The 26,510-nt window shown below is 39.3% G+C and overlaps 1 protein-coding gene across 1 annotated transcript in view; it reads left to right on the top strand.

Annotated features, from left to right (window-relative positions):
- LOC108717831 (cysteine-rich motor neuron 1 protein) overlaps window positions 1-26,510 on the top strand; it is a 537,917-nt gene that overhangs the window by 438,787 nt on the left and 72,620 nt on the right. The window contains exons 8-9 of the mRNA XM_018265214.2: window positions 4,931-5,059; window positions 24,985-25,141. Coding sequence (XP_018120703.1) covers window positions 4,931-5,059; window positions 24,985-25,141 — 286 coding nt within the window. The remainder of the gene's footprint in view (window positions 1-4,930; window positions 5,060-24,984; window positions 25,142-26,510) is intronic.

The raw sequence follows: 26,510 nt of genomic DNA on the forward strand, positions 1-26,510 counted from the left end.
ACAGGAAGACATCTGACATTGTATATATTATTTTAGTAGGTGATTAGCTAAGGAAAATACCTCAGTTTTTTTTTACTTCGATTTTAGAGTGTGCAAAGTTTAATTTCGATGCAAATGTTTTTTCTCCAAAATGCTTTTTCCTCTTAATTCTGGGGTCATTGCCATTGGTGCAATTCTGTCCAGTGTGTCAAAACATTGTCAAAATGACATCTGCACTCAACTCTATAAGAACAGTTTCATTGCGTGTTCTCAGCTGGCTGCAGTAAGAACCCTGGGTCTGATGGCTTCAGGGATCACCTTATCAATTACTGCACTGTAAGTGGTTCATCCAAAAAGATGGGGTGCATTGGCACTTGGCACCAAGACGAGCGAGTTCAAAGAGCAGCTTCGGATCCAAGTATCTTAAATGAATTATGTTAATTCGTCAAATGACTGCTGTCATTTTAGTGGGACCTTAGGGTACCTTTAGGTATGAACAGTGAATATGATGTGACCTGCTGTTTTTGTCTTTTTTTTTCCTTTGTATATCGTGTATGAGAAATGTGTTTGTTTAGTCTTTATAAAGTTATGTTTGTTCTATAGTCCTCCCAATAAATTGGGAGCACCAAGAGGGCGCCTTTGGCTCAGAATGATGATGTCATATGCATAGCTTTCCTGATGGCTGTGTGATTGGAAATTGCTTATCATGTCTGGGTACTCATTGGTGGGAGTTCCTTTAAATATTCTGTGTTGTGTTGTGTATGTTTGTCTAGCCTATGTTTGGGTATCTGCTGAGATCTTAAGATCCAAATACATGCACTTTAATTTTAACACAGCTGTGTAGAGGAATGGTCCTTGAGTGCCTGCTCAACTACATTACGGTTTGGAATTTAATTGAAACCTGATGTATTCTCTGCTGAAAATCATATGAGAGATTCATAATTATGTTTAAATTCCATGACCAGTTTATGATCAAGGAACTCTTTTTTTTGAATTCCAACTTCCAAAATTGTATTGCAAAGTCTATATTTCTCATATCATTTTTACAGTTATGATACAACCATTTGTGTTTTAAAAGTAATAATGCACCACCAACTATAGTTATGTGGCTCTCGCGCAATAGTACAGCCAAATTTCCGGCTCTTAAAGGTGCAGGAGCGGCTTTTTGCCGCCCCTGGAATCCTCTCTGGCGCTGCCGTCTGATGCGAGCGGCTCATTGGCGGAGCACCCCTGTGGCTTATACAAACTTAGGGGTTCAAATATTGGGGGGGGGGCAGATGGTGGCACTGAGAATTTTTCAGGGAGAATGAGCATGTTGTCCACAACTTTTTGTGCACATTTTATTAAACTCTGTTTTTCAGTTCAGCTTGCTCTGTCTGGTGTTTCAGTCTTGCAGCTCAGTAGTCTGAACAGTTACAGTTTGCTACATTAGTTGATATATTTCTCAGCAGCATCTGTGGAATATTAGCAACTATTGTATCAATTCTACCAGCTGCCTTTCATGAAACTCAGGGATTCTGCTTTATTTCAGTAGATTAAAATCATCAAATCATCAGGATTTGATGATTTTAGTCTGCTGAAATAATGTGCCGGACCTGGGGGACCTTTACACCCTGTAAGTACACCCAGGTCACACTACTAACAGGGTGATGCTTGAAGTGTTAGGTGTTTCAGTGCTTCGAGAATTGATAGTAAAATTCCCGGTGAAATCCAAATAAGACTGGGTTGCATATTTATAAAGGGTTTTGGAATTGAGCTGCATTTACTTAAGCTCACCATAGATCCGATTGTAAGAATTGAGGATTCGTACGATTTTCGGACCGTGTGTGGAGAGTCGCGACATTTTTCGTCCAGCGGAGATCGGTCGTTTGGTCGATCGGACAGGTTAAAAGATTTCTGTCGACTGCCGGTAATTTCTCTGCGTGTATTGCTGATCGTGCGATTTTAAGTGGAATACTGTAACTAGCTTTTGTCGGACATAACTTTCGTACGATTGCTGTCAGGGGCAGAACATCGGCTGATCTGTTCTTTTCTACTTTATTTGATCTGAATGGATAGTGGCAGGTCGAGATATGGGGAAGTCCGATCGTTCGAGGATTCGAATGATCGGATCTTTGTGTCTATGGCCAGCTTTATTACTTATATACTAGCCTAATTTAGAACATTATTGAATGCAATTGCTGAACGTGTCTGTGTTGACCAGAATACCGTTTCTTAGTGACCCAATTTCTCATTGTATGTAAATGTTACATTTGTTAAGGTGGCCATACACGGAGAGATCCGCTCGTTTGGCGATGTCGGCGAACAAGCGGATCTGTCCCCGATATGCCGACCTTGAGGTGGGCAATAACGGGCTGATCCGATCATGGGCCCTAAAGCCTTTTGGCCAGATTTCGATCAGGAAAGCCCGTCTGGAGGCCCCATACACGGGCCAATAAGCTGCTGACTCGGTCTGTCGGCAGCTTTTATCGGTCGTGTATGGCCACCTTTACTTCATTTAGTTACCTTGATATTTTAGGATAGATAACAGCAACAAACATAATAAACATATGTACACACAGGATTCAGTGTCTTATCTAAAATGTCCCGCTGTGCATTGCAGGGTATATAAAGCAGTATGTGACAAGCTCTGCAAATCAAGCATTTTATATAAGCCTCTCTTCTATGCCTCAGAGCCCCTGCCGTGATCCTTTCTCACAATCAGCCACTAACAGTAACTAGGCCTTGAAGATCGCTATTTTGGTTAACTTATGCAGGTTAAGACTGACTGATAAGGATCAATTTCCTTTTTAACTTAGAAACCTCATTTCTCATGTTTTGCTGCTGCAAAATCATTTCCTGCCTTTTGATCGTTCCTGATTTCTGTAGATAGTCCCTAGAAATGCATACTGATTTAACGCTTCGGTTTGGGGTTTCCATTTGTCTAACAAGTATTGTCATGGCTACTGTGGATGCTAATATAATGCTAAATAGGCAGACACTCCACGTGTGGATACGCTGTACAATATAGGTCTTATAGGGTTATGGCTGACTCCAGTGCAAATGAGAGCCATAATATCTTCATGTATGTGGACAAACAAAACCTATAAGTGATACCGCAACTAGCTGCTCGTTATTATAATAAACTTATTAAATAATTGTCCTGTCATATATAAGTCCTGTGTACTGAGTTATTACTAAGACAGTATGGAGATGAACAAATGGCAGCAGCATTATTAATATTAAAAAATATAATAATATAAATATTGTAAAAAAGACCAACCCAGAGGCATCCAAGAGGGCACTACAGCACTAGCAAACACAGGTACATCTGCACCGCACACACAATAGGTCTCATTTACAAGGGAAGCTGCAATTGCAGTGATGCAAAAATAGACACAAATATTACATTTATTGGCACCATTAATAAGGCACTTGCATCTAAACATCTAAAACTCCTTTCCCTTCTGCTTATTTAAGCCAAGTGTTAATGGCACCCAGTCTGTTCTCCTAAATTGAGTGTACATGCAACCGTTGATGCTTGGTAATTCAGGAGCTGCCACCAACCTTAGCGTAATGTTATTCCATAGTGGACTGTGTTAATAATGACAATAGACATGCTCCCAAAGAATCACATGCAAATGTCACTTGAAAACCCAGTCCCCACGCAATCTTGGTGGCAACTGCGTCCAATTTATAAAAATGCCCAATAGAAATTGCATTCATTTTGACCCATCGTACACAATTTTGGTGGTTGCAAATCTGCCTGTAGCTGCCAATATACTGTGATTATGGGAAACATGCTGCGTTGTGGGTAAAAAATATGCAGAACCGCTTCTGAAATTGCACAATGCACTTGCTTTAGTAAATGTCTCCTTAATATGTGCTTACAGGTGTGCCGGAGGGGGCATTGTCAGTGAACTAACATACAAACCAGCCAAACCAGCATCCTTAAACTAAAACTTAAAAATTAATAAATGCCCAAAAATGCCTTATTTTAAATACTGAACTTATTGCACCAACCTAAAATTTCAGCTTCTCAATTGCAGCAATGATCCAGGACTTCAAACCTGTCACAGGGGGTCACCATCTTGGAAAGTATCTGCGACACTCACATGCTCAGTGAGCTTTGATCAGCTGTTGAGAAGTTAAGCTTAGGGGTCATTGCACATTATCCAGCAGAAAATAAGGTTGTTCTGTAATATAAGCTAACGCTGATTTTTAAATTCTGGTGCTAGTTGCCCTGGTTTCTGTGCTGTCATGCAGTAATGATCTGTATTTATTACTAATCAGCCTTATATTGTGACATTTATTTTCTATGTGTACTGTATATTGTGAGTTGGTCTCTAAGCTCAGTAAGTGACCGTAGCACAGAGCATGTGCAGTGAATCAGCAGAAAAGAACACAGGGAGCTACTAGGGCATCTTCAGAGGCACAGATTTTCGCTGCTAAAGGGCTGTGGTTGCCTGGGGCTGGTACAGAAGCCCAAAACATAATGTACAACATTTCTAGCCTACTTCTTTAGTTAAGCTTTAGTTCTTCTTTAAGCTCTTACTAGTCAGGCATAGTTTAGCTGATGAAAGAAAAATTCTGTTTGGTTGCACTTATGCCTACCTCCCGGGATGATTTCTCAGTGGTCACACCGGAGCTAATCCTTGCATTAAACCAGATGTTTTGACGTTTCTATTGTAGTATGGGATAGAGTTTAGCATAATCGTCAGAAACATGCACAGACTCTGTGAGAGGAATACTGCATGGCTGTTTTCTGTCCAGTAAGATCTACTTTGAACATCTTACATCAGGTTACTACGCAAAGAAAAGTTATACTTAAATATATATTTCCTGTAGTAATTATAATTTAGGCAAAATGTGAAAATGTTCGTCAGCCCCTCCAGTTTATAAACATTACCAGGCGTCCTGATGTTTATGTATCATAAATAAACATTTTCTACTGTATCTTTCTTTCTTACAGAACCTACATACATTACTATGGCTCCTCCCATATGCGAACTGTTGATTAACTGCACGTTGACAGAGAAGGACTGCAACTATGGTTTCCGGTTAGATCAAAATGGATGCCGCACATGCCAATGCAAAACAAGTAAGTCCTATTGATATGCTTTTTAACCCTTTAAGTGCCAGCAGAATTTCACATTTTGGTTATGCGAAATGCCAGCCGTTTTTGAAACATTTTGTGCTCTCTCACTTTAGGGGCATTTTCTGAGGGGAAACCTATAGTTTACCTAGGAAAACTATACATTGTTTTTTTCGGTAGAAACTGAGCTTTCTAAATCTGCCTGAGTTTTCATGTATTTCCACCTGTGCAAAAAAATTTATAGTGCTAAATACCAAAAAAAATGAAAAATTACCATTTTTCATCGTATATCAATTTATACCAGAAAAATATTTCATTTTACGGATGAAAATCCAACTGATTTGGAAAGCCTTATGTCTCTCGAACGTGCCAATACCAGATATGTATAGTTTTAGGGAGATTTAGGACTTCTGTTCCTCAAAAACTCCCGGCAGTATATTGCCGAATTTTGAAAGCACTAAGGCAGAAAACGGCATGCTTTAGATTCCAAGGCAAAAACTCCTGAAACCGTAGGTTTACCCCAGAAAACCATAAATTTTTGAAAAGTACACATTCTGCCGATTACAAAATGGGTAACTATGTCTCTCTACTCCCAACTACCAAACATAAAAGCTTGTCTGAACATAGCGGTTTTTCAAAAAAAAATTCAAAATTCTGAAAAATCATTTCAAAGGTTTTATTTTGCTGCTCCGCATATCCCAAACTATATTAGGTACCAAGAAAAAGCACCTGAAATATGATTGCCAGGGGTCCACTGAACAGTTTGATACCCATTATGCATAGGTTTACCAAAGTATCTGGCATTTAGAGACACCAATATGAAGTTAGCACATCCAAATTGATCAGGACTTTACTTCAGCTACTGAGAAATCAACACATTGACTGCATTTTTTGTGGGGTAAAAACACAGAAATATATGTTTACCCCCCAAACCCATATATTTTTGGAAAGTACACATTCTACCGAATCTAAAATGGGTACCCATGCCTTTCTGCTCCAAACTACTGAGTCGCAAGGCTTTCCCAAAATTGTCGGTTTTGGTGAAATATGTGAAAATTGCCTCAAACCTTCAACTTCCCAGCACCATATCACCCATGTATCGTTATGCACCAAGAAAAAGCACCCTAAATATGATTGCCAGGGTTCCTCCGAACAGTTTGGTGGCCATTGTTCATAGGTTTACCAAAGTATCTGGCATTTAGAGGCCTCAAAATGAAGTTAGTGCATACAAATAGTCCTGTGGGTAACTTCAGCTAATGAAAGATCAACACATTAACTGCATTTTTGTGGGGTAAAAACACAGAAATATATGTTTACCCCCCAAACCCATACATTTTTGGAAAGTACACATTCTACAGAATCTAAAATGGGTACCCATGCTTTTCTGCTCCAAACTAGAGATGTCGCGAACTGTTCGCCGGCGAACTTGTTCGCGCGAACATCGGGTGTTCGCGCTCGCCGGAAGTTCGCGAACGTCGCGCGACGTTCGCCATTTTGGGTTCGCCATTGTTGGCGCTTTTTTTTGCCCTCTCACCCCAGACCAGCAGGTACATGGCAGCCAATCAGGAAGCTCTCCCCTGGACCACTCCCCTTCCCTATAAAAACCGAAGCCCTGCAGCGTTTTTTCACTCTGCCTGTGTGTGCTGAAGAGATAGTGTAGGGAGAGAGCTGCTGCCTGTTAGTGATTTCAGGGACAGTTGAAAGTTTGCTGGCTAGTAATCGTTTTGATACTGCTCTGTTATTGGAGGGACAGAAGTCTGCAGGGGTTTGAGGGACATTTAAGCTTAGGTAGCTTTGCTGGCTAGTAATCTACCTTCTACTGCAGTGCTCTGTATGTAGCTGCAGTGGGCAGCTGTCCTGCTTCTGATCTCATCTGCTGACTGCTGCAATAACAGTAGTCCTTGTAAGGACTGCTTTTATTTATTTTTTTGTTGTTTTACTACTACTACTACTACTACTACTATAAGAGCCCAGTGCTATTAGTCTAGCAGTGTTGGGGAGTGGGACTGGTGTGCTAATCTGCTGCTCCTAGTAGTTCAGCAGCACCAACTTTAATTTTTTTTTTAATATTCATTTTTTTTTTATTTTACTACCGCTGTAGTAGTGTATAAGTTGACCTTTTAGGCATTATTTGCCCTGTAGGCATTATTTGCACACTGTTTTCTTCAACCCGCCATCGAGCTGTGTGACCTTGTTCACATTCTGTCTAAATATCCATAATATTACCGTCTCCAGAAAAAACACCGGAGTCACTTTTTTCAAGCAGCCATAATATATTTTACGTAATCCGTATCCACCGCTGTAGTAGTGTATACGTTGGCCTTGTAGGCATTATTTGCACACTGTTTTCTTCAACCCGCCATCGAGCTGTGTGACCTTGTTCACATTCTGTCTAAATATCCATAATATTACCGTCTCCAGAAAAAACACCAAACAATGCCTACAAGGTCAACGTATGGCAGTTGTTTAAAGAGAACAGTAGATTACTAGCCAGCAAAGCTACCTAAGCTAAAATGTCCCTCAAATCCCTGCAGACTTCTGTCCCTCCAATACAGAGCAGTATCAAGCAGATTACTAGCCAGCAAACTTACTATCATCTGTCCCTGAAATCACTAACAGCTCTCCCCCTACACTATCTCTTCCAAGCACACACAGGCAGATTTTTCAGATACATTTTTGCCCTTGATCCCCCTCTGGCATGCCACTGTCCAGGTCGTTGCACCCTTTAAACAACTTTAAAATCATTTTTCTGGCCAGAAATGTCTTTTCTAGATGTTAAAGTTCGCCTTCCCATTGAAGTCTATGGGGTTCGCGAACCGTTCGCGAACCGCTCGCGTTTTTGCGCAAGTTCGCGAATATGTTCGCGAACTTTTTTTCCGACGTTCGCTACATCCCTACTCCAAACTACTGAGTCACAAGGCTTTGCCAAATTTGGCGGTTTTGGTGAAATATCTGAAAATTGCCTCAAAGCTTCAACTTTCCAGCATCGTATTGTCCATGTATCATTACCAGCATAAAGCATCCTAAATATAAACATACGGGTCTACTAAATAGTTTGATGCCCAATGTGCATAGATATACCAAACTATGTGGCGCACAGAGACCCCCAAATGACAATATGTATAGACATTTTCACGGCTGACGCGTTGGCTGCTGCAACATAACCACCCGGTGTGTGTATTATGCGACATTAGACCACCTAACAGTACAGAGACCCCAGAAAACCATATATTTTCAGAAAGTACACATTCTGATGAATCCAATATGGGTAAATAAGTGTTTCTACTACAAACTGCCAAACTGCAAAGCAATGCTGAACATAACGGTTTTTATCAAATTTCTGAAAATCGTCACAAAGCTTGAATTTTACCCCATTATATGCCCCACATTTCGTAACTTATCAGCATAAAACATCCTAAATATGAACGCCAGGGGTCTACTGAACACTTTGATGCCCAATATGCATAGATATACCAAACTATGTGGCGCACAGAGACCCCCAAATGACAATACTGTATATACATTTTCACGGCTGACGCGCTGGCTGCTGCAATATAAGCACCTGGTGTGTGTATTATGCGACATTAGACCCCCCTAACAGTACAGAGACCACAGAAAACCATATATTTTCAGAAAGTACACATTCTGACGAATCCAATATGGGTAAATAAGTGTTTCTACTACAAACTGCCAAACTGCAAAGCAATGCTGAACATAACGGTTTTTATCAAATTTCTGAAAATCGTCACAAAGCTTGAATTTTACTCCATTATATGCTCCACGTTTCGTAACGTATCAGCATAAAACATCCTAAATATGAACGCCAGGGGTCTACTGAACACTTTGATGCCCAATATGCATAGATATACCAAACTATGTGGCGCACAGAGACCCCCAAATGACAATAGTGTATATACATTTTCACGGCTGACGCGCTGGCTGCTGCAATATAAGCACCTGGTGTGTGTATTATGCGACATTAGACCCCCCCTAACAGTACAGAGACCCCAGAAAACCAGATATTTTCAGAAAGTACACATTCTGACGAATCCAATATGGGTAAATAAGTGTTTCTACTACAAACTGCCAAACTGCAAAGCAATGCTGAACATAACGGTTTTTATCAAATTTCTGAAAATCGTCACAAAGCTTGAATTTTACCCCATTATATGCTCCACGTTTCGTAACGTATCAGCATAAAACATCCTAAATATGAACACCAGGGGTCTACTGAACACTTTGATGCCCAATATGCATAGATATACCAAACTATGTGGCGCATAGAGACCCCCAAATGACAATAGTGTATATACATTTTCACGGCTGACGCGCTGGCTGCTGCAATATAAGCACCTGGTGTGTGTATTATGCGACATTAGACCCCCCTAACAGTACAGAGACCCCAGAAAACCAGATATTTTCAGAAAGTACACATTCTGACGAATCCAATATGGGTAAATAAGTGTTTCTACTACAAACTGCCAAACTGCAAAGCAATGCTGAACATAACGGTTTTTATCAAATTTCTGAAAATCGTCACAAAGCTTGAATTTTACCCCATTATATGCTCCACGTTTCGTAACGTATCAGCATAAAACATCCTAAATATGAACGCCAGGGGTCTACTGAACACTTTGATGCCCAATATGCATAGATATACCAAACTATGTGGCGCACAGAGACCACCAAATGACAATAGTGTATATACATTTTCACAGCTGACGCGCTGGCTGCTGCAATATAAGCGCCTGGTGTGTGTATTATGCGACATTAGACCCCCCTAACAGTACAGAGACCCCAGAAAACCATATATTTTCAGAAAGTACATATTCTGCCGAATCCAATATGGGTAAATAAGTGTTTCTACTACAAACTGCCAAACTGCAAAGCAATGCTGAACATAACGGTTTTTTATCAAATTTCTGAAAATCGTCAGAAAGCTTGAATTTTACCCCATTATATGCCCCACATTTCGTAACGTATCAGCATAAAACATCCTAAATATGAACGCCAGGGGTCTACTGAACACTTTGATGCTCAATATGCATAGATATACCAAACTATGTGGCGCACAGAGACCACCAAATGACAATAGTGTATATACATTTTCACAGCTGACGCGCTGGCTGCTGCAATATGAGCACCTGGTGTGTGTATTATGCGACATTAGACCCCCCTAACAGTACAGAGACCCCAGAAAACCATATATTTTCAGAAAGTACACATTCTGACGAATCCAATATGGGTAAATAAGTGTTTCTACTACAAACTGCCAAACTGCAAAGCAATGCTGAACATAACGGTTTTTATCAAATTTCTGAAAATCGTCACAAAGCTTGAATTTTACCCCATTATATGCCCCACATTTCGTAACGTATCAGCATAAAACATCCTAAATATGAACGCCAGGGGTCTACTGAACACTTTGATGCCCAATATGCATAGATATACCAAACTATGTGGCGCACAGAGACCCCCAAATGGATATATAGTAGATAAAATTTACAAGGCAAAACAAAATAAGGCAGTAAAGAGTGAAATGAAAAAAAATCCAATAAAACCACAAAAATCAATGTTTTTTTTCAAGAATAGTGTTATCGGCCATCAGAATCACAGTTTGAATATTTTAGCTGGGCCAAAGAGGTTATACAGCTAGAAACAAGTGAACACAACATATGCAGAGCTGAAAATGCAATAAAATGGCTAAAAATTCAATATAATCACCGAAATAACATACAAAAGATATTGCACAGTACGGTTAGCGAATACGCTATTCGTAATGGCAATAAAACATTTTTTTCAGCAAAAAAAAGAGACGATGCGATAAGAAAAAAAAAAAAAAAGCCACAATGCCATGTATGTGCGTGTGCGTGTGTACAAATGGTAAATTACATGGTATGTGCGCGTGTGGACACGTAAGGAACACGTGCCTGCTGCTGTTTTTGGGCCCCTGGGCGATCGCGCCTCAGGGGCCACTCGATCCCCTGCTCTGCTCGTTGCCTAGGGGCAGGGGATCGAAGCGGAATGGAGCGAGCGGCTCTAACAGCCGCTCCTCCGCTCCAGAACCCGGAAGTGCTGCAGAACGTAGAATCTACGTTCTGTGGCATTTCAAGTTACTTTTCCACAGAACGTAGATTCTACGTTCTGTGGCACTTAAAGGGTTAAACCCTTGTTTGTTATTCACCATTTATTTCCTGTTTATAAACTAAAGTAAAGCACAGTGTAACCGTCAGCACTATATAAATAATATATATCCATGTGCCAAAGTAAGATCTAAACCTCCAGTCTTGTGTCCCTGAACCCTATAATGGTCTCAATAACTCAAACAAAGCTGTGTTGGGCAGCAAAACAGCTGTCGAGGTGCGGTGCTTGCATCTGGGAGACGGGGCCCCTCTACATGACTTAGTTGCAAGTTAACACTGAAGATGTTTTGGACATGGCGCCCATTTAACACACTCTGATGGGTTGGTGACACCTCAGGACATACGGTCTGTATACTTATTTTTCTATTACCGGCTTATACAGGACACTGCCAATCATTGGAATCCGTGACGCACTATACACTCAATATTGTCACAGAGTTCATCTGGACTATTGTGATTGTTAGAATTGCTAATGACGTAGTCGGACCAACATCTTGGGCATTGTTTCCTATTATTACCCGACATTTTGGCACATAAATAGTGGCTTACTGACCGTTTAACCATATCCATATTGGGCCACCAGTCAATCTTTAATTGGGACCTTTTGGAATTTTTCACCATACCCAAGGGCACCTTCCACTTTACCACTGAAACATGTTGCGACATTTGCTCCACCACAAACTTGTTGATCATCACGTTTATTTTTGATGTTATATTTTGCACAGCCTTTTTGCATTTGGACAATTTATTCCACCCACCAACGCTACAGATACGATATGTGCTGTTGTGCTTTTGTGATATGCGTTAAATGTGGACACCATAATATACATGGTTTAGGCAGACTTGCCCCTGTAATGTGTAGGGTTTGATATACCATATAGCAGTGATCCCCAACCAATAGCTCGTGAGCAACATGTTGCTCTCCAACCCCTTGGATGTTGCTCTCAATGTCCTCAAAGCAGGAGCTTATTTTTGAATTTTAGGCTTGAAAGCTAATTTTAATTGCATAAAAACTAAGTATAGTGCCAGGGAGAGCCTCTTGTAGGCTGCCAGTCCACTTAGGGGCTACCAAATAGCCAATCACAGCCTTTATTTGGCACCCCAAGGGACTTTTTCATGCTTGTGTTGCTCCCCAACTCTTTTTACATTTGAATGTGGCTCATGGGTAAAAAAGGTTGGGGACCCCTGCCATATAGCATCAGGCTTATGCAAAAAAAATTTGATGTTACATGCATTTTCCTCCCATCTGATTGGCATAAATCCGGTGGTGGGGTTAAGCATTTCAAGGAGAGAGATCCCCTCCCTCACATGCAGCATCTACGGTTTTTAATTTGATTTTAACCATTGGCATGGTTGTGAATAAATATTGCCTTTTTATATATTTTGTTTGAGGTATTGAGACCATTATAGGGTTCAGGGACACAAGACTGGAGGTTTAGTCCTTGCTTTGGCACATGGATATATATATGTATTTATGAGTGGACACTCTATTTCTTGTATCCCTTGAATACGATAATAATTACCTTTATTTATTTGCTTTATTCATATTTTGGGTTGTTCTGCTATATAAATAAATTATGATGACGATGAAGTAAAAGGTTTTTAATAGACCAGTAACTCTCCAAATGCAAAAATAGAACTAAACCCACTTTCTATTAAAAATCTGTCCCTGCTCCCCTCCCCCGCACAGGAGGTAACACAAGTAAATACCCCTAAGCCAGTAATTACCCCTTGTTGAAGAGTCAGCGCAGGGGAGCTCATGGGGGCCATCTGTAGCTCCTTCGGTAATCTTCGGGGCTTCTTCCGGCACTTCAGTAATTTCCGTCACTTTCACTGCATGCACCGTTGTAGTGAGCCAGGAAAATGTTTTTACTGCGCATGCACCGATACAGAGCTTCCTTACTAAGGTTACCGAATCAGCTAAAGATGGCCCCCGTGAGCTCCACTGTGCTGACTCTGCAACAAGGGGTAATTACCGGCTAAGGGGTATTTACTTGTGTTAACTCCTGTGCGGGGGGGAGCAGTGGAGGACTATGGAAGGTAGAGGGTAGGTGTTTTTATTAGAAAGGGGGTTTAGTTCTTCTTTAAAGGGATACTGTCATGGGAAAAAAAAAAATTCAAAATGAATCAGTTAATAGTGCTGCTCCAGCAGAATTCTGCACTGAAATCCATTTCTCAAAAGAGCAAATAGATTTTTTTATATTCAATTTTGAAATCTGACATGGGGCTAGACATTTTGTCAATTTCCCAGCTGCCCCTGGTCATGTGACTTGTGCCTGCACTTTAGGAGAGAAATGATTTCTGGCAGGCTGCTGTTTTTCTTTCTCAATGTAACTGAATGTGTCTCAGTGGGACATGGGTTTTTACTATTGAGTGTTGTTCTTAGATCTACCAGGCAGCTGTTATCTTGTGTTAGGGAGCTGCTATCTGGTTACCTTCCCATTGTTCTTTTGTTTGGCTGCTGGGGGGGGGGAAAAGGGAGGGGGTGATATCACTCCAACTTGCAGTACAGTAGTAAAGAATGATTGAAGTTTATCAGAGCACAAGTCACATGACTTGGGGCAGCTGGGAAATTGACAATATGTCTAGCCCCATGTCAGATTTCAAAATTGAATATAAAAAAATCTGTTTGCTCTTTTGAGAAATGGATTTCAGTGCAGAATTCTGCTGGAGCAGCACTATTAACTGATTCATTTTGAATTTTTTTTTTTTCCCATGACAGTATCCCTTTAAGTATAAAATGCCAATAGCAATGTCTCTGTTAAGACATAAATACAGAGTTACTATAGCATTACATCGTTATTGCATTATTGCTTTATGATACTGCATTGCTTGTTGATAACTAATTAAGGAAAGTCAACAGCTATTGCTCTGTTAAAAAGTAACATGATCCCCTCTTGATCAAATGAGGAAATCATCAACGTTATTGTTTTATTGCTTTATGATACTGCATTGCTTGTCAATAACTAATTAAAGAAAAACATCAACTATTGCTCTGTCAAAAAGTAACCTGAAACCCTCTTGATTATGTGAGGAGATCACTACCTTGCCTTGACTTTAATCCATACAAGGATGTCAATCATTGTTCCAAATGAGTCAAGTCCAGAGTCAAGTAGACATTTTATGGCTGATATGTAAAATACATTTAGAGCAGTGGTGCCCAGATGTGGGCTGGCCCCCTGGGAATGCCTGAAGTAATGGTATGGGTCCCAACCTGAAGCCTGGTCAGGGTGATATTTGGGGACAATACCTCCTAGCTACATCCTAAAGCCTAGTTTTGAATGTCTCTTTACTCTCTCACTGCTGCATTCTTATGACACAGCCAACCAGATATAGATCAGCTGAAGAGAGTTGTCAATGTGCTGCTCTGAAATAGTCTAGATCAGCAGGGCTGGAACAAGGGGTGGACAGAAGACAGAAGAAAATTATAAATGACATGTAAAATGATTGTGCCACCCATAGTAGAGCTTTAGAGCACTGTGGGGGTCATTTAAATCTATTGGAGGGTCATATCCTGCTAGTGGATCTCTGGATACTGGAATTGCTATTCCTAAACATTACTGAAAATTGAAATATTTTCATCTACATTAGCTTTATCTTAGTAGTTAGCTTATTTCTGCTCTCAAGGTTATCATGCTCTGATACTATTATTAATGGAAACTGGACGCACAGATCACTGTAACCATGTTTAACGAGACTAGCATCACACAATAGTGGATAATGGGTAATGCAAGATGAGGCAATTTGTCATCTGCAAGATATCTGCACGCTAAATCTCCTGAAAATATCTTGATGCCAGTGTAAATCAATGGCTGTAAAACATATGCATTGTGTAACCATTACAAAATGTAAGAGAAGGCAATTTCCAGTGGTTATGCGGTTCATATGTTTTACCCCCACAATTCACACTGACATAATTGCTATGGTATTTTCACATGATTGGCACACATCTCTTGCAGTTGACAAGGCTTTTTTTTACCCTCAGCCTTAGAATGCACTATCCTGCCCTGGCTTATTTAAGGAAAGGAAAAGTCGCCACATCAACTATTTACCATTCAAATGCCCCAACCTGAACCTTTATATTTAAATGAACCAAGGCGGCCATTTTGAAATATAGCCTTTCCAGAAATGTCACTGGCAGGAGTGGGAAAAGATGGAGCTCATTGGTGAATCAGAGCTCAGCCTTTGTGAGCAACTGTTAAAGAGTGACCAGGAGATTGGAAAGGATGGGAGTTGCTAGTGATCTTGTTTAGAAAGACCTCAAGCTCAGATGTAAGCCAGCTGCCAAGGATAGAAGAGCAATTAGGACATAACTACAGGGTCGGACTGGGGTGCCCAAAGCCCACCGGGGGTGCAGTCTCAGGGCCTCAGGTTTCTTCCCGGTGACTCGCCGGCCCAGTCCGACCCTGCATAAGTACGAAAGAATTGGGGGTGGTTGTAAATTGCGTTTCTTCAACTTTAGTTGTTAAGCAAAATCTAACTGTGTTAAGTAACAAATTCTCCCAATATGTTGGTTGCTTTCAAAATCAGCAAAGCGATCACCATTGTCATTTTTATTAAACATGGCATCTCAAAACACGTTTAATAAGATCTGAAACTTCCAAAGGTACGCAGGGAAGTCTCCAACCTCCCAAAAATTTTTTCAGAAAGCACTTAAAAGGCTTAATTTAATTTCTTATATGAAGCTACAGGCAAATGATAGAATGCTCCTTAGGGGACATGTGCCCCTGTTACGTGCTCTTAAATAGAAAAGGTAGTTCATCTTAAAGACAGAGCAAGCAAAGACATCTGCTCACAGAGAGCCAGCAAAGACATGCTTTGGAGTGCAGTCTATGCAGAAAACCTCTCATAGCAAAGAAACAAAGAGGCAGAACCAGTTGCTATGCAGCAAGTCTGCATTATTGTAGTAATAAGCTGGTTTAAAGCTGTGCAATGTTTTGCCAGTTATACAGTTCAGAGGCCAGTCAGTATCACTAAAAATGAATCTAACATCTTTGTAATAAAAAAGGAGACCCTTATAGGCTTCCGAGTTTGCATCCGCTGAATATATGCACTTATACAGAATATGCATTTTTTCAAGAAAATTATTTTACCTTTTATTAGCTATACTTTTTTTTACAATAACATTAATGCTTTTCTGGCTACACTAAGTACAAATAGGAAAGAGTATGAAATCTTCCCTGGGATGTTCCACCCAAGATTGTCCAAGGGTGCTACTGGGTTTGTGGTTTAGGAACAACTTGCACATAAGAACAGTTGAATAGTATATTCAGTATTGCAAGTGTCCAGTCATTTAAAGGGATCCTGTTATCGGAAAACGTGTTTTTTTCAAAACGCATCAGTTAATAGTGCTTCTCCAGCCGAATTCTGCACTGAAATCCATTTCTCAAAAGAGCAAACAGATTTTTTTATATTAAATTTTGAAATCTGACATTGGGCTAGACATTTTGTCAATTTCCCAGCTGCCCCTGGTCATGTGACTTGTGCCTGCACTTTAGGAGAGAAATGCTTTCTGGCAGGCTGCTGTTTTTCCTTCTCAATGTAACTGATGTGTCTCAGTGAGACATGGGTTTTTACTATTGAGTGTTGTTCTTAGATTTACCAGGCAGCTGTTATCTTGTGTTAGGGAGCTGTTATCTGGTTACCTTCCCATTGTTCTTTTGTTTGGCTGCTGGGGGGGAAAGGGAGGCGGTGATATCACTCCAACTTGCAGTACAGCAGTAAAGAGTGATTGAAGTTTATCAGAGCAGAAGTCACATGACTTAGGGCAGTTGGGAAATTGACAATATGTCTAGCCACATGTCAGATTTCAAAACTGAATATAAAAAAATCTGTTTGCTCTTTTGAGAAATGGATTTCAGTTCAGAATTCTGCTGGAGCAGCACTATTAACTGATTCATTTTGAAAAACAAATGTTTTCCCATGACAGTATCCCTTTAATGAAAAAAGGATTAAACCATTTTAAATAGTTTCATAGTGGCATAAACAGTAGGTTTCACCAATTTTCTTCTGCAACTGAATTGTATTTTGACAAGAGGAAACTATAAGGCTTATGGCACACAGAGATTTGTCGTCTGTGTTTAAATCTACACTGCCACAGGGGAAAAATCTCCCTGAAATGCTTTGCCACTAACTAAAGGACAACGTCAGAGCATCAGCTGTGCACATGGTCCTTGAAAAGATCATACCCACACTTATCTCACTGCCAGGCAAGGTGTCAAACAGACTCTGCATATCAATTTCGTTAAATCTAAAGTTTAAGCTATGTTTAATTACCATCATCTTTTCTGATCTCCACATCGAGCACTCAGAGGGGACGGACACATGCTCAGAATGTAGTATGCATGCTTGTTTCCATGGTAATTTAGAAAAGCAGTTTGCTGAGGTGCACAGCTTGGTGCCTCTTGGTTGTGCTGTTAATTATAACAGAAGCAATAAATATTTCTCTGTAATAGTCACATGATAAAGAACTAGACTTATGTTTTTGAATGAAGCTATTAACATATTAAGGCCCATTTATGGCCACAACCACAGTTGTGGCCATGCAAAAATGGACACAATCATTGTGTGCATTAACACCACTTATCAGGTATTTGCATCAAAAGATGCTTCTAGCACTTGACCTTTAATTAATAAAATCTATATACATAGGGCAGAGACACACATGGAGATTCGGGGAGATTTAGTTGCCCGGCGACAAATCACCTCTTCTTCGGGCAACTAATCTTCCCGCCTGCTACAATGTAAATCTCCAGTGGTATGGCACTAAGAGCACTTCGTTTTCTGAAGTTGCCTCACAAGAAAACTTCGGGCAAATTCGGAAAACGAATCGCTCCGGGTGCCATCTCGCCAGCAATTTGGATTCCAACCAGCAGGAAGGCAGTTCGGGGAGATTAGTCGCCTGAAGAAGAGGCGATTTATCGATGGACGACTAATCTCCCTGAATCTCGACGTGTGTCTCTGCCCTTAGAGATGACAATTATTGCTTTGCCCAGCTTAGTAAGTAAGCTTTTGTGTCTTGACTTAGACTCAGAGATAATAAATGTGCCCAATAGATTTAAAGGGGTTGTTCACCTTTAAACTAACTTTTAGTATGAAATAGACATATTCTAAAGCAAATTGCAATTGGTTTTCACTGTTTAATTTTTTATGGTTATCAGTTGTCTAGCCCAGGAGTGCCCATACTTTACTAATTGGGAGGTCTACTTTTATTGATGTTGTCCTATTGTGATCTACATCCATAAAAGCATTGTTAGCATTCTGTTCCATGGAAAATATTACATGAGAAAATGTATATTGTTATATTTATTAACTATTTCTTATGTAACTAACGAAATAAATATGTGAATGAAAAGCAAGAAATAGTGTGATTTAGACAAGCTGTTTGTTGACAGTGTCTTGATATCTACTCATCACTAGCTAAAGGTTTACTGGTAGATCCCAATCTACCTTTTGGACACTCCTGGTTTAGTCTTTTGTTCAGCAGCTCTCCAGTTTGGTATTTCAGCAGCTAGGGTCATATTTACCCTAGCCACCAGGGAGTGGTTTGAACGAGAGATGGGAATATAAATAGGAGCGGGCCCGCACACAAACATAAGTAATAAAAAGCAACAATGACAATAAATTTGTAGCCTCACAGAGCAATAGCTTTTTGCTGCCCCATTTGACTCCCATATGAAAGCTGGAAAGAGTCAGAAGAGGAGAGCAAATAATTAAAAAAAATATACAAAATAAATATTGAAAACCCATTGCAAATTCGCTAAGGTCATAGCTACCCCCTTAAAACACCAACTAAAACAGATTTTAGTCATTTTAAGATGTTGTACTGTATTAGCCATTGAAAAAATGCAGAAAATGTAGTTTGGTGATACCTTTTATTGGCTAACTGAATAAGTAAAAATTGGATGCTTTTGGAGCACCCTCATCAGGCAAAATACCTTGCAGTAGACAGATTCTGTTCTTACAATGAAAAACTCATGTTCAATGGAATTCTTGCAAACCAGGGACCAAGAAGATTCCTTGATGAGTTTCCTACCAACAGCTTCATTAATGTATATTTGAAACATGACTTCTTGCAGTGTCTTAAAAAAAAAAGTATATGTAAACTGGCACAGATTGAAGGTAGCTTACAAGAGCTTGCAATTAAACAGGTATCACTGCTAGGAATAAATGCAATCTCAATCTGACCACCTGTCACACAAATTGTTCTATACAGTAAATTGAATACCAGTCCCCCTAGCTGCTGGTTATTTAGAGATGAACATGGAAATGGATGCTGCTGCTAAAGGTGCTCACTAGCAATCAGTTAGATGAATTATTTGATTTAATCAGCGGTTCACACCTCTGACACATCTCATGAGCATTGTACTAGTCAGAAACAGAGATTAATGGGGACCACTAGGTACTGTAGGGAGTTCTTAATTAAAGAATATTAAATGACTTCGAATGAGGAGCCTCCCTTTAAGTTTTCCTGTACTAAATCTCTCTCTGATTGGAAAACTTAAAATTAATACGACCTTGCCTACAAAAGGCTTATCTGTAAAGTGAGCAACAACACCTGTACCACTCGGCAGGGGACACTGCTCCCATTAGACAAAGCACAACAGAGTGTAAATAAATCACTGATTATGGCTGAATCTAACAGGGTGTTATCCTTGCAGACATGGCACAAAAGCAGCAGGTTACCAAGCCCAGCGTTTACTTGCTGCTTGGCGCAGTGAGATTAACACAGCCACTTAGAGACCTTTGCTAGGAAGGTTAAGTGCTTTCATTTCCCTGAATCTTTAGACGAGTTTAATATGTAATGGCAGAAAAGGTGAGTTGAACATATCAGTCCAGTTCTTGAAGTATGAGAGGATGGGAATACATAATACACTGATTTCTGTGTGGCATACTTGCATGCCATTGAGAAGGATCACCGCTTCTTTATAGGGGAACTGTTATTGAAAAAATATACAGATTTGAGATCCAGGAATGCTTAGGATCTGGGGTTTTCCAGGTAAGGGATATTTTTGTGACTTGGATCACCATACTTTTATTCTGCTTAAAAAATATATTTAGAGGCATTAGAGACATTTATCTAAAGTCGAATTTTGAATTCATGTGAGTTTTTAAAAACTCCCCTAAACTCCCATTAAAAATGGAATTTTTCAAACTTGGATGAATTAAATCGGCCGAAAACTCGAATTGAATTTGAATCAAATTTGATTTGAATTTCAAAAATGTCAGGAAGGCTGCAAACAACTCCAAATTGATCCCTGAACGTCTCCCATTGACTTAAACAGCGATTTGGCAGGTTTTAGGTGGCAATTAGTCAAATTCAAATCTTTTTAAAAACTTGAATCGAGTTTGAATAACTCCCTAGTAGAATTTGAGAGTTTTGAACATAAAAAAAAATCGAGAATTAGAATTTTTAATTCGACCCTTGATAAATCTGCCCCTTAATCATTAAATAAACCCAATAACATTGTTTTGCCACCAATTGTAATCACACCTATCATAACTCCTAATTATTATGCATTCACTGCATTAGTGCATCGTATATGTAATACTGTCCCGTCTAGCACCATTACTAGTGCAAACATCTTGGTAGAAATTGTAGAGTTTATTTCCATTTACTACCATCAAATGGGAGGACAGAAACTAGTAGAATCATTGTTAACTTAAAACACTGTTTTAAAAACCTTATAGCAAGAGAAGATGCACTGTATGTCACAAGTGATTGATCAATGTTTACTAAAGTAAAGTGTAGGTTTCCAGTGACTTAACGGCTCATTGCATGTTGCCACTTTATACATATTCTTAGTTTTTTTCCTTAAAGGAATACTGTCATGGGAAAACATCTTTTTTTTCCAAAACACATCAGTTAATAGTGCTGCTCCAGCAGCATTCTGTGCTGAAATCCATTTTTCAAAAGAGCAAACATTTTTTTTATATTTAATTTTGAAATCTGACATGGAGCTAGACATATTGTCAGTTTCCCAGCTGCCCCAGTCATGTGACGGATTTTGAAGTAATGCAAGTTTTTTTGAACTCCCATAACTTTGAAATTCGAATAAAAAAAGACCAATCGAAATTTATTTTAGTTTTTAACTTCGGGTGAATAGGCTGTATTCGAATTGTTCGAATCAAAGGATTTGCCCCACAAAAGCTTTGATTTTTCAAGTCCACCAAATGATTCCAAATAGGTTGTAGGAGGACTAAAACAGCAATTTGGCAGGTTTTAGATGGCGAATAGTCGAATTTGAAGTTTTAAAGAGAAAGTACATGATAAATGTCGATATTTGAATAGTCACATTTTTGTCGAATTTGAATTGAATTTTGGCCTATTCGATAGTCGAAGTACACAAAAATAGCTCGAAATTTGAATTTTTTTACTGAATTTTCACTTCGACCATTGATAAATCTGCCCCTTATTACTGCTCAGTTGTTTTTCAAATTTTCCTTTGCGCAAATTAAATATAGCTTTTGCTAACCCGGAAACTGTTTAGCGACCACTGTCGCAGTGGAAGAAGGCTTGCAAATGTTATAGTTTGTGCCAGTGCACATTGAATGTAATAAAACTTCTAACTGAAAAAGTTGTTGTTTGCTCCAAAAGATTACGAAACCTTCAAGCACTTCTTAAAAGTGGGCAATGCGCAAGGAAAATTTCAGAAGGCAATAACAGTTTAAGGAAGAATATTACATTGCAAAATGCTAATTTTTATTCTTTTTTGTGTAAATTGTTTAGCTCATTGTGATTTTTATTACATTCCCCAAAATACTTTTTTCATTCACTTATATTTGTGAATGTTTAAGGTTTTATCTTTTACCTTTTTATTTCTTTCTAAAGCAGCTCTGGGAGGGGGGGGGGGTCATCGACTTTTTAACTGTTATAAATTGATACATTTAGTTGATACATTTGTTATGTTTGTCCCTGCTGAGCAGAATCTTTGAGTTTCATTAAAGGCAGCTGTTAGAATTCTGCACTGAAATCCATTTCTCAAAAGAGCAAACAGATTTTTTATATTCAATTTTGAAATCTGACATGGGGCTAGACATTTTGTCAATTTCCCAGCTGCCCCATGTCACTGTGATTTCAGTTCCTGTATCAGCCTTGTGTAGTGAGGGGCGAATAAATTCGCCTGGCATGAATTTGTGGCCAATTCCCGAGTTTTGCCGGCGTCAATTTCCGATTTTCAAATTTTTTCGTGAAAATGTTCGAATTGCTAGATTTTTTTATGAAAACATTCGAATTACTAGTATATTTCTTGAAAACGTTTGAAGTGCACGATTTTTTTGTGAAAACGTTCGAACTTTCCGATTTCAAGATTTTTGCTAATTTTTCGCTGTTTAGCGAATTTTGCGGGAAATTTGCAAATTTTTCCACGAAAAAAAAAAAAATATATATATATACTGGGACGGATGCCGGATTTCATTTGGAGGGGTTAAACTTAATGGACTTTGGACTTTTTTCAACATCTAACTATAACTATCTAACTATATAAATAACTATATAAATATATATTTCCACTTCCATGGACGATTGTAGATGCTTTGAAAATGTGACCATGATTCTCACTGTATTGCACAAGGCTTTTCACCTTTATGTGTTCATCCTGCATGCCACACTGTGTTACACAAAGATATGGGTACTAAAGTGAAGATGGCACCATACAGTCAGGAAGGTTATCTCCAGAGAAGATAATACATTGCAGGGATTACGGGTATATGTGTTGTCACTCAGCAAATTTTTGTTTGCTTCCACGTGCCTGACAAGAGCATTATCTTACAGGCACTCAGACTTGTCATTATAGAAATCCTAAACATTCCGACATTGCGTTTGAAGAGAAGAAGGTCATCTGGGTGCCAACAGATGTCTTCATGTATCAGTTGCTGCGTAACTAGCAAAAAACGCGATCTTTAAAGGGCTGCATAATGAAACCAACCCTGATTTGCTTGTACAGTGTAGATCATACCATTCATAGTTCCCAGTTACTTTATATAGTTTGTAGAAAAAGATTGTACACAGTGTTAGTAGACATTAGTGTGGAGAGAGTCCATCAGGCCAGGGAAAGAAAGTGCAGTTTAAACAAGTAGGCTAGAGTAAAATATAGCATTAAATATGCAACAGGTCTAATAATCCACAGTTAACAGTATACTGTATAATTGTCACAACAGCTAGTCAGCCGGGGGAGCAGGCTTGGCCTGGTGGGGGCCCATGAGGGCTGGGGCCCACCAGGGTTTTTACCCTGCTCATCTTTATTGAAAAGCAAGCAACCTGGGATGTATTTACTAGGGATGCACCGAATCCACAATTTTGGATTCGGCCGAACCCCCGAATCCTTCTCGAAAGAATCGGCCGAATACCGAACCAAATCCAAATCCTAATTTGCATATTAGGGTTCCGATTTGGTTACATTGGGCAGAAGGATTCGGCCAAAACCGAATCCTATTGAAAAACGCAGAATCCTAGTATTTACCCATCTTTCTAATACAGTATTTTTTGGTAGTTGGTGAATGCTGGGGGCTGGAACAATTGTCTAGAATTCTGATGTGTTAAAGGAGACATCTTGTGTAAAAAAATAAGAATGTACCAGTGAGTTATACTCATTTAAATATAGAAGAATTGTGCTTAAAAACGTAAGGGTTATTTACTAAACTCTGAATGCAAAAATCATGAAAACATTTTTATATAAAATCTGACTTTTAAAAAAAATCACAAATTTTTTGGACTTTGTTAAACCCTGAGGATGAAAAAGTCAGAATCAGAAAATCCGGCATCTCAGACGTGTCGAGGTGGCATATAAGTCAAGAGAAGTCCCAATGATTTTTTGATGTGCGCTGGGTTTTGTGCAATACCCCAATGTTTTCAGACAAAAAACATAAGAAACCTGAATTTATGGCTGAAAAAAATCCGGAAAAATCTTGAAAATTGGATGAAAAATCCCAAAAAATCGTGAAAATCTGATATTTCTAAAAAAAATTCGAGAAAGTGTATTAATAAATAAGCTGAAAAAACCCATGCGGATTTGGTCAGAGTTTTTTCAGAAAATATTGAGATAAATTTGACTTTGATAGCCCCCTTAGTGTTTCAGGTTGATTTATTGAATATTTCTGCAAAAACCCTAATAACCCCTCTTATCTCTTCCACTTCCTGCTCCCTGAATTCCCAAGCTGTGCAGGGGAGCCAGCGGCACTACGCTCACTGCACTGTAGGACAGGAACCAATCAGCAACTAGTAGGACCTGATAGGGAACTGAAGCCTGTCTTTGCTTGTGTGACTGCAGCGCTGTGATTGGCTGTCCCCCTCCTACTATGCTTCTGGCAGGGTCCATTAGGACATGCCCACCCCTCATTTCAAATAGGGACAGGGACTAGTGAACATCTATTGGGAGCTCTAATAAAGGGGCTATTTTTAAAGATAATATTAATTTTTATGTAAAAGCAATTAGAAAAAGGGTTTTTTCATTTATCCTATATGTCTCCTTTAAAGAACCAGTGTCTGCAACAGATGAGGCAGCTACTGCTGCAGTTGACTGAGCCAGCATTCTGATAACCATTATTTAGGTTGTTAGGGCTCTGGTATATTGCAGTATCTGTATATCATTAGCATTCACCAGCAGTTAACGCTATAGGAACGTGAAGGTCCTTACAGTGGCCTAGTTAAGAGATGCAGTGTTTTTATGAACTTCACCGCACACCAGTATTCCAGCAGCCTTTGATGCAATGATTCTTGTTAACATTACTGTACAAAAGCACTAAGTCACTATGTGTTTGTATCAGTAATAAGTCTGCATGTTTTTGCAGGAGAGGAGCTCTGTACTGGCCTCATATCAGGCTGCGCATTGGACTGCCCTTTTGGATTTCAGACTCATCTGCACAACTGTGAGATCTGCCAGTGTCGGCCTCGGCCTAAGAAGTGCAAGCCTTTAGTGTGTGACAAATACTGTCCGTTTGGCTACCTGTAAGTATCCACAGTGCTAAATCATTGTTCTGGAAATGTTATTCTCATAAAAGCCTCTATGCAACTCTGGGTTATAGCTCCCCAAAGCCTTAAAACATGAAATAAACATGCAGTCTGAGAGAAACATCTGCAAACACACTGGGTGCATATTTTTGCTAGAACAGCATCATTTATTAACGTTAAACCACTTCCGATTCTGTAGGCTAATGCAAAGGGAATAAAAGCTATTTTGTGTTTACAGGCATCCTACTGGCAGTACATCTAATTCCTTTTATCACAAAGTAAAAGCATACAAAAATGAAAGGTTAAGCATTTTTACACTGGATCTCATCTAACAGGTGAATGCTGTATTAGGAAGAGATGCACTAAGTGGATGGAGGTTTTTAGAAGGAAAATGTACCTTGCTCATTAGTAATACAGTATTTACCTTTCATCTATTAAAGGAGCACTAAACATAAAACGTGAATTGATGGATTGCAAAGTTTTTTAATTCAAATAACCAGCTCTGTGCAAATGGTAACTATTCTTTTTGTCCCTACTTACCCTCTAGCATCTTCCTTGCTTATTTAATCTTCAGGTAGTCATACAGTGTCACATTGACTAAAAGGAGGGGCTTCTACCACTAGGACCAAGGAGAGGGGCCCAGAACCAACAATGTAGGGCTTATGGGTTTGGGGCAAAGGTGGTCTCATACAGAAATGTTATATAGTGTTAGTTTACTTTCCCATTCTGGAATAGATTATTTTGTTAAAAGAATATTCCTTATACAGGTATGGGACCTGTTATCCAGAATGCTCGGGACCTGGGGTTTTCCAGGTAACGGATCTTTCCGTAATTTGGGTCTTCATGCCTTAAGTCTACTAGAAATTAATTTAAACATTACATAAACCCAATAAGCTGGTTTTGCTTCCAATGAGGATTAATTATATCTTAGTTGGGATCAAGTACAAGGTACTGTTTTATTATTACAGAGAAAAAGGAAATCATTTTTAAAAATTAGAATTATTTGGATAAAATGGAGACTATGGGAGACAGCCATTCCGTAATTCTGAGCTTTCTGGATATTGGGTTTCCGGATAAGGGATCCTATGCCTGTATATGGATTACAAATAACTGGATTTCAATATCCAGGCTGGAAACATAAAGGTCAGACTTACGAGTTTGCAGCAGTTGGGTCTTGATCTGTTTATATCATACAAAGGTTTTGCATATCATCTAACAATCACTATGTAAAACATGTGACCCATCTGTCCATTTTGTCAATATCATTTCCTTATTCCTTTCAACACCCTGTTCAGCACTCTGTTAAAGGAAAAATATACCCTTTTTTTGACATGAGCTAATTCAGTTGGCCTTTAAAAAAAGTTTT

This window comes from Xenopus laevis, chromosome 5S, assembly GCF_017654675.1.
Source record: "Xenopus laevis strain J_2021 chromosome 5S, Xenopus_laevis_v10.1, whole genome shotgun sequence".
In the NCBI taxonomy this organism is placed as follows: domain Eukaryota; kingdom Metazoa; phylum Chordata; class Amphibia; order Anura; family Pipidae; genus Xenopus; species Xenopus laevis.